Source organism: Meleagris gallopavo, chromosome 4 (genome assembly GCF_000146605.3).
Source record: "Meleagris gallopavo isolate NT-WF06-2002-E0010 breed Aviagen turkey brand Nicholas breeding stock chromosome 4, Turkey_5.1, whole genome shotgun sequence".
NCBI classification, from domain to species: Eukaryota; Metazoa; Chordata; class Aves; order Galliformes; family Phasianidae; genus Meleagris; species Meleagris gallopavo.
The window spans coordinates 33005595-33014675 of record NC_015014.2 but is presented as its reverse complement, the minus strand read 5'-3'; the positions used below and the strand labels follow the sequence as shown (position 1 = coordinate 33014675).

At 41.9% G+C, this 9081-nt stretch overlaps 1 protein-coding gene across 8 annotated transcripts in view; it reads left to right on the top strand.

Annotated features, from left to right (window-relative positions):
- BBS12 (Bardet-Biedl syndrome 12) overlaps window positions 1–6866 on the top strand; it is a 55992-nt gene extending 49126 nt beyond the window's left edge. For 7 of the 8 annotated variants that reach the window (XM_031553080.1, XM_031553081.1, XM_031553083.1 and 4 more), the window contains one exon: window positions 2504–6866. In XM_031553080.1, the coding sequence (XP_031408940.1) occupies window positions 2520–4661 (2142 nt within the window). In that variant the 5' untranslated portion in view covers window positions 2504–2519 and the 3' untranslated portion in view covers window positions 4662–6866. Of the gene's footprint in view, window positions 1–6; window positions 364–2503 lie in introns of those variants that run through there. The other variant, XM_031553085.1, reaches the window with a different exon arrangement.
- The last annotated feature ends 2215 nt before the right edge of the window (window positions 6867–9081 follow it).

Here is a 9081-nt window from a genome sequence, read left to right as displayed (position 1 = left end):
GAGAAGGAGGCCGTGGCGAAGCGCTGAGGAACCGGCGCCTTCTTCCGGCGGGCAGGCCGCTAGCACGCGTGCGAAGCTAAGCAGCGTGTGTGGGGCCCGGCTCTCGCACCCGTCCGGTTCTGTACTAGCGAGCCCTAAAGGCGCCGTGTGCGAACGTGACGGGCGGCCCGAGCCGAGCCGCGTGTCGGCCCTTTGCTTTCGGCCGGGTGCTGCGGGACGCGGCGTGCAGGTAGAGGAGGCCCCGTGTGCGGCCGCGGCTGTCCTCAGCGCTTGGCTCGTTCGTTGAGTGGCTCTGCAGGATCCCTCGTCTCCTCTGCTGAGCCCCATTTCAGCTTTTCCACCTCGGGCTGGATGGAGAAAGAGGTAAGAGGCAGGCGGGGGAGAAGTTAAACGGGGGTCTGCTTTACGTTGATTCCTGAAGCGTGTTCATTCATAGTTCCATCTTCTTGCCAAAATAACAGGTAAAAACAAAAAGGTGGAAAAGTATCACGATTACATTTGCCAGAGGTTGTGCAAGCAACAAAATATGAGCATACTTTCTTATAAGTGCATGTCCTGCTTTCTTCTATTGTTGCAGCCAAGTCCTTGAGTCTGTTCAGTTCAGGTTTACTTATCTGCAGGAGAGCAGGCTGGTGTCCAGAACAAAGCTACTTAGTGTGAGTGTAAGCTGAAAATGAAAGGCACATTTTTCAACTAAAACTTCAGAGTGAATTTTAGCTAAGTAACTCCTTTTGGCTGCCTTGAGATTTGGTGAAAGTGCATTGCTTTGATGGCTGCATTAGCTGCACAGTCCATCTTGTAACCTGCTGCGGTTCTCATGGACTCACAGAACTGTAGGGTTGGGAGGGACCTCTAGAGATCAACAAGTCCAATCTCCTTGCTAAAGCACACTTCCTACAGCCAGTTGGATTGGAAAGTGTCCATTTGGATCTGAAGGAGCCTGGGCAACCTCTCCGGGCAGCCTGTTCCAGTGCTCCATTACTCTGACAGTAACAAACTTTGTTACGCTGTTAGTATGGAACTTCCTGTGTTCCAGTTTCTGCCTGTTTCATTTCGAATGTTTCATGTTTCATATCGGATTCCATGACCTAATGATTGTTATTTAATTTGGTCATTGTTTCAAAACAGTCTAGTTGTGATATTAAATTAAGGTTTCATTTAAGGGCAAACTTAAAAAAAAGGCTTAAAAAATATTTTTGCTGGAAGTACTGATGTGGTTGCATAGCATGCCTAGTCTGTTGTCACAAGAGACTGCCAAGAAAAATTTCCAGAGAAAAGCTTTATGGGATTTGGATGGATATTTTCAGTAGTGTACTCCCAGTGCAATTTTAAAGCCAGAACCAGGGATTGCAGGTAACTACAGAACAATGTAATTTCTTGGTTAATATTTGTTTTGATACTTCAAAAGTATCTAGCGATTGAAGCTCTATTGGCAGTTTAGAGTGGAGTGGAACATGAGGGCTGTTGCCATATAAAGGTTATTTCTGATGGCCAATGCTACTTTTTAAATTCCCACTTTGTTTTCATTTGAGCTAGTATTTGGATGAACTTTCACTGAGTGTAGTAGCAAAAAAGGTTTTGATTTTGGAATAGTTCTGGAAAGAGACCTTCAGGGAGATGAAGTATTATTTGAATCTAGACAGAAAAGGTGTATGAGTTATGACTTCTTAATTCTTGGTGTATATACTTTTTTCAATTTAAAAAAAGAGCTTTAGCTTAATCCATGTGGTCTCCCACAGGAGTGCAGTGTGGAAAGGATTTTAAGGGAGAGTAAAATTTATTTTTGGCATGTTATAACTGAATAGTCAATTAAAACTTGAAAGACTTAAGTGGAGTATCAATGTATGTTAAATGGAATGAATAGAATTTGGAATAAAATAAGTTTTATGTTTTTCCATATTTGAAAGTTAAATTCAATGGCATAACTGATAGTACCAAGATGGATCTGTACCAGGCCAATGGTTTTGTGTGTAATTGTCTATTCAGCCCTACTTTTGTTCTAATTCCAGATAGCAGATCACAACAGAACTGAAAATTCTGTTAGATCTGTACTGCTTCATGTTTAAGAAACCACTGGAATCAACAGCATTTTACTACCTGTCACAAAAAAAATAAAAAAATAAAAAAAATCATGCTATTTTAGCAGTGCATCCTTTCAGCAAGTCTGTGAGTTGCTGTCTCAAAATAAATGCACAAGATAAAGGATTTGTAGAATGCCTCACTGGAGAGCTCTGTTCAGTGTTAAAAAGAAGCCAGGCAGGTGGTGGAGCTGCCTTCCTAGTACTGTTCAAGAGGTGTCTGGATGAGGAGCTACGAGATATGGTTTAGTAGCTTGTGATAGCATTGGTAATGGGAGGGCGGTTGGACTAGATGATCTTGTAGGTCCTTTCCAACCTTGTGATTCTATGGTTCTATTGTATGAAACTGTTAATTTAGTATTTTTTGTGATGTGTTCTCTGGAGTACTATGAGGATGGGACAGTAAGTTTGTGTTCTGTTCCCAGATGCTGCGCACTGGCCATGGCTTTCAGGGCTGTGAATTCAAGAAGACATATTGGACTCCAGCAGCTCTCATCCTTGGCATGGGCTGGACGAACATTACTGGGACCAGTGAAATCCTGTAAATTTGTTGTGGATGAAAGCACCAACGAAAGCATGTTGATTTGTTCTGCTGTTAGACTGATGGAAAGTTTGGATTTAACTAGTGCTGCTGGACAGCTTCTTAATGAAACCATTCAGGCCCAAAACAAAGAATTTAAAACTGGGATGAGTACCCTGTTGTTCCTTGTTGGTGCGTGGAGTAATGCTGTACTGGAATGCCTTCAGCAGAATGTTCCTGTTTCAGCAATAGTATCTGTGATGTCTGAGGGGTTGGACTCTTGCTGTGAGAAAGTCCAGTGTCTTCAAATATCAGTACACGATGTAAACAAAGAGCTGTGTTCTAGCAGTGTTAGGCCAAGAACTTCTGAAAGTAACATTTCCCAAATTCCATGTGACAGTTCTCTAAATCATCAGATTTTTCTGTATTTTCAGAAAGGTATTTCTGCATCAGAAGAACTTGTTCCAAGAAATTCTTGTTTTCCTCAGGAAGCTGATTGTAAGTTTTATAAGGGCCTGGTTTGGCCTTTGGCCAGCTTTGGTTCAGTAGCTTCCCTTGTCAGGTCAGTGGATGACAAAAGTACATCTGTGATTTCTGGAAGTGATGTCTCTGCATCCATCTGTAAACAAAAAATATTAACTCACAGCAGATACTTCAGCACTGTAGCAAAAAGTCCTGTTTCAAGTCACCTACGTGATTCTCAGGTACACCTCTCAGAACAGTCAGCATATACTTGTGAATGTTATGGTTTAGGACACCTGGCAATGGCTCTAAGCCATGGGAATGAGCCTAGCGTGAAACTGCTTCGAAGCATTGTTGCATATCAACATGAGAGAGCAGAATGTAGCGGCTCTTCCCAGTTCAGTATCGCAGAAATTGCAACATGCTGTTTACCAGGTCTGCCTGAAAGTTACTCTTGTGTTTGCCCAGGTTTTATCACTTTAGTGTCACCAGAACAAGCCACAGTTACCAAATACTTTCAGGACAGATCCCTTTGGATTCTGCTAATGGATGGTGACTTAACCGAACAGTATCGTCATTTAGGTTTCACTAAACCACGGAATGTAAAGACCGTATTGGAGTATCCTAGCCTACAGGAAGGTGGATCAAGAGACTCGTGGCTAAGCAATGCGTTAGATATTCTAGTACGCTTGGAAGTAAACTTGGTTTTGGTCAAAGGAACTGTGTGTGAAAACTTAATGGAAAGATGCATCGCAAACAATATATTGGTAATTAGTTGTGTGACTCAGAATGTGTTGAGTGCCTTTGGGGAGGTGACCGGTGCCCAGCCCGTGACGTACCTCGCTCAGCTGAATGCTGCTTGCCTGGGGAGTGGGGTCTGGGTAGAGCTGTGGAAGGGCTGTGACGAGCGTGCAATGGAACTCGGTCAGCTTGTGCCAGTCAGGATAAAAGTGCAAAGAATTCCCCTGCTGACGGCCGTGCTCACCACCACTGTAGCTTCAAAGATGCAGCTCATTGAAGACCAGTTTTGGACTTTTGTGTATCGACTCCATCATGCTTTAAAGGATGGGAAGGTTTTTCTTGGCGGTGGTGCAGTTGAGTTCTTATGTCTTAGTCACAGTCAGATGCTTGCAGAGCAGTCTTCAAAGCTAACAGATAAAAATGCTGTGAAGGAGTTTCATAGTCCTCAGCTGGCAGCATCTGCGTCAGAGTATAGAGCAGTTGTGCTTCAAGCACTAGCCACTGGCTGGAACCAGTATCTTTCCATGGTTATATGTAACACTGCAAAAGCAGCATCGGAGTTTGAAGCACATACCTTAATTGATCATCACCTCCAAAAAGCAGCTGACTGTGGCTCTCCCTCAGCATATGTACTGAAAGAGTTCAGAAGAGGTGATATGTTCAGAGGTGGTTCTATTCCTTTCACTGACAGTGAAGAGGGTGTAAAGGTTTATGATAATGTTACAGCCAAGATGGAGGCGTGGCGGAGAGCTCTAGACTTGGTGCTGCTAGTGCTTCAAACGGATGCTGAAATCATCATAGGTCCCAGAAGGAGTCAGCTATTAAACTCACACTCATCAAGTGAATTTATGTTTTTGTAGGACTTGTAAGCTTGCTTTTTTCTTTTTTTTAATGAGTCCGGGAGTCAACGGGTGGAAGAAGTCCAGGTACAATCTATGTTTCTTCAAAAAGCAAACATTTAGATGTGGTTAGGACTTAAGAGTATAATAGCAGGAATCTCCATGTGAAACAGTAACAAGATAGGCTCATTTCCCATTTCTAGAAACGAGTTAAATAAAACAAAAATCACTTACGGGCTAATCTCTAACCCCAGCCATGTATTCCTAACTGATGATATGGTCTATATGGGTAGGCTAATCCAGTCCAGCTGACTTTTCTAGCTTTATTTAGCAGAGCAGATGTGCAGTTCTTTTTTTCATTATAAAGAGGAGCACTGTGAAGTCAAGTTGGAGAAATGTTTGGAAGTTTATACAAGGAATCTAACATGTACTGTCTGTATGAGGTATTTGCACTCGTATACAGTAAAGTACTTAATATCTTCTAAAGAGGGGGCTTTCTTACATATTGTTGACTTACCTGTCTGCGTTAGACCTAAGAGATAATTAAGATCATAGTTCATAATTGTAATTCATAATTTCTGTGCATTCCAAGTTAAGCTCGCAATAACTTACAACTGTTACGTCTTAAACTAAGAGATTGTATTGGTTGATTCTGGTTTTGCATAATTGTATGGGCAATATGTTTTCTATTTTGAAATATACCCCTTTGAAATTTCTCAGGTTTCTGTATAATTCAGACTGAACCCTCCCTTTTTGTGTTACAGAGTAGATATAGCTCCACACAGTTTTGTTTCAATAGCAAGTTGGATTTTTAGATTATTTCCTTTAGGTTCTTTTAGATAGCCTTGTGGAGAAGAAAAGTGCAATTATATCAGCTGTTTCCTAAAGACTGACAATGAATCTTACCTGAATAGTTGGGGCATAGCCATGCTACTGTGTCTCAGCACTTAAAACTGAAAACAGAACAATTCAGAAGTGGCACTTCGTTGCAAGAAAGAGGTTTGTAATATATGTTTGTAAGAGGATATTTTTTTCTGAAATTAGCATTTTACATAGTGATGTGTTGGGTGAAAACAGAATGTAAAGAGAATGGGAATGGTCGTTTGCAGAGAATTAGGAATTCACTTCAAGACTTGATTCTCATTAAAATGCTGATGGCTAGCAGTACTTGGCTTAAGCACTTACCCATTCTGAGTTCTGGTGAAAGACAGTCCGGTGGTGGTGAAATCTAAGAATTGGGATGAGCTGAAGAATATGCTTTCTGGGTCCTGATTCCTCTGGGCTTACTTTGATTGTCGTATGTCTTCACCACAGAAGACGCTTCAGAGAGGAGCCATCAGTTGTGTCGAATCCCTGTGTTCTTTGGCACTGCCCCAGTACTTCTGATTCCTGATGGAGTTACTCCTTCTGCCTGGGAAGGCCTCTCCCCTCTATCTGTGTATTTCATGGTGCCAAATTCCAGAGAGTTTGAGTTTATGGAAAGGAAAGACAGTTCCTAAAATGTTTCTCCCATGGTGCCAACCATCAACCTGCAGCGGCCTTCTATGCTGTATGTTTTTTAGCAAATTCTGTATGCAGCTCCTTCATAGAGGTGTTTGTCACAGTGGTTTATGCTAAGTGAAAGACTGTTTTGTTTAGTATATAGGGCAAGGAAAGACACAGATAATGAAGTTCATCCTTAAATGTTGTAGGTGCCTATAGATGCATTTGTGAATGAAAGTTATGTTGTATGTTATGTTGGTGTGTCTTCAAATGTTGCATTGAGAGCTCTCGTTGCTGAATTTAACATTTATGTTTTCTAATTGAATGTAAATGGAAGGCCTTTAGGAAGGCTAAGGTAGCATATGAATTGCAGTTACTTTTTGTAAATATCATGAAATAACTTTTCTGTTTGTGGAAAGCTATGCTCACGGTATTTGGCCACCACTCATCTGAAAGTATGTGTTATTTTGCTTTTCTTACAAACTCCAGAAATCAGTGGGTTTTGGTAAAATCTCATCAGTAATATACAGTCTGAAGGAAAAGTTCTTAGCACCATACAGATCTATTTTAAAGTTGTGATCATACTTCAATTATATTTTAATTATTAGTCAATCAGCCGTTGTAAGTGCTAGGTCACGCATCTCAAGACATCAGAGAAACCAGTTTGAAAACCAGCACAAGAAAGACGTGGAACTCTTGGAACGGGTCCAGAGGAGGGCCACTAAGATGATCAGAGGACTCCTATGAAGAAAGGTTGTGGGAACTGGGCTTGTTTAGCTTGGAAGAGAGAAGGCTCTGGGGAGACCTCATTGTGGCCTTCCAGTACTTGAAGGAATCATATAAACAGGAGGGGGAACGGCTGTTTATGAGGGTGGATAGTGATAGGACAAGGGGGAATGGTTTTAAACTGGGACAGGAGAGATTTAGGTTAGATATTAGGAGGAAGTTTTTCCACACAGAGGATGGTGAAGCACTGGAACAAGCTGCCCAAGGAGGTTATGGATGCCCCATCCCTGGATGCATTCAAGGCCAGGCTGGATGTGGCTCTGGGCAGCCTGGTCTGGTGGTGGCAGCCCTGCACATAGCAGGGGAGTTGAAAGTAGATGATTATTGTGGTCCTTAACCCAGGCAATTCTATGGTTCTATGAGAGATCAAAAGGTTGAAGGAGCTAGAGGATATAAGGGGAAAAAGAAAGGGAAACCTAACATATAAATAGAGACAAACTCTGCTTCTTTGCAGATGTTTGCAGCTCGTGTTTGGCTTTACTGTTTTTCCTGAGCCTCCTGTACTTAGTGTTGCATAATCCCTGTTTCCAAGAAAAGATCCAGTTGCACTTCACTTGAATAATAGAGTTAAGTGGATAATGGAAAAATTTCATACATGAATTGTGCTGAAGTGGTCCAAGTGTCTATTTATAAGGCTGTAAGGCACTGTGAGCTGACGCACCAAGTGTTGAGAAAATCCAACGTCATTTTTCCAATCAGGCTATTTAAAAGTACTTAATGGTGTATTTAAATTCTGCAAAGCAGAGGTTTTCGAAAAAGCTCTCAGACATAATATTTTGATTAGTTAACAGTTGCTTTTCTCCAGGTCAACAAAATGGGAAGTTTTAAAAATTTGCTGGATACTGTATAGTGGATTACTTAAAATTGTCTCTTTGATTTGCATAGAAAATAAAGGTGCACTGTCTTCAAGGCATCCTCCTCCTGCAGTGTAAAATCTGATCGATGTATGGATTCCTCAGCACCTCGTCTCTAAAACCTTGCTGCTACAACATGGATTTGGTCCTATGCATGTGTCTGGCATGACTTGACCTAGTGCAGGGAATTATGCCAGCAACTGCTGCTGGCAGTTTCAGCTTTTCCCTTGGCAGATGTTCCTCGGCCATACACAAAGGTTGTTTGTATAGAATATGATGTGATGTAAGGGCTAAGCTTTTACATTTGACATGCCGGGGATACTGAAAGACAGAAGAGATTTTAGAGCAGGGATTGTCTCAAGAAGTAGGCAGACCGTGACTCCGCTGGAGCCCTGTCCCGGTTGGATGCATGGTTCTGCCACTGTGCTACTTTGAACGGAGGGAGTCCAGCAGCCCTCTTCAGCTCAGTTCCATACAAGTATATTTAGAGCAGTTTGTATGACACAAATTTAGAATGTAAAAAATCTCAGACTTAATTCTGCCACTTTCTGCCAGGGTTGCTGCGTTAACTAACTAGTTATTGCAAAGATGCAGGAGCAGAGCATTTTCTTTCCAGGCAGTGTGTTAATCCAGTGTGATTGTGTCTGACTCCAAATGGGCTTTCTCTTTGCAGATTACATTGCTCCAAGAACCAATGTCTGCAGCAGTGATTTCTGTGCAGTAGAAGAGAAAGAAAAGCTCAGGCATGGACAAATTAGAGACTGGTTTTGATCCTAAATGGTGGAGGAATGAAAGAACACTATTCTATTTTTGCTTTCTGTCTGTTTATTCCATTAGTAATACCCATTTCTTTAGAATTTGGAAACACCCACAGTGATGGTAGTACTGTGATTCTGTTTGTTGCGTTATGTTCCTGAAAGCCTTGTTATTTCTGCTGCTGTTTCCGTTTTGAAAGAAGCTATTAGCATCTGTGGTTGTATGTGCAAGCTTTGCAAATGCTGGGCTGTGTATTGCACAGTGCCCAGTAGAGCTGGAACTGTGTTATGCGCATTACAGTAAGCCTTGAGAACGTAGGACTGGGAACCTCTGGCAAATACTTGCAGATAGCTCAGGGACAAGGTAGCAGTGTGTCATCAGAGAAAACAATGCCTGAGGCACAGCTGCACTTCTGCAAGTGCTCCCTCCCCAGGCACGCAGTGTGCATTTCAAGACTTAGCAGAGGAACATCAGTGAAATTAATAGTCACGTGTCTACAGTGATGAGTACCTTGGTGGACTCTGAGAAGCTAATTTTTCTTAGAAGGGAGTTTCTAGTTTTTT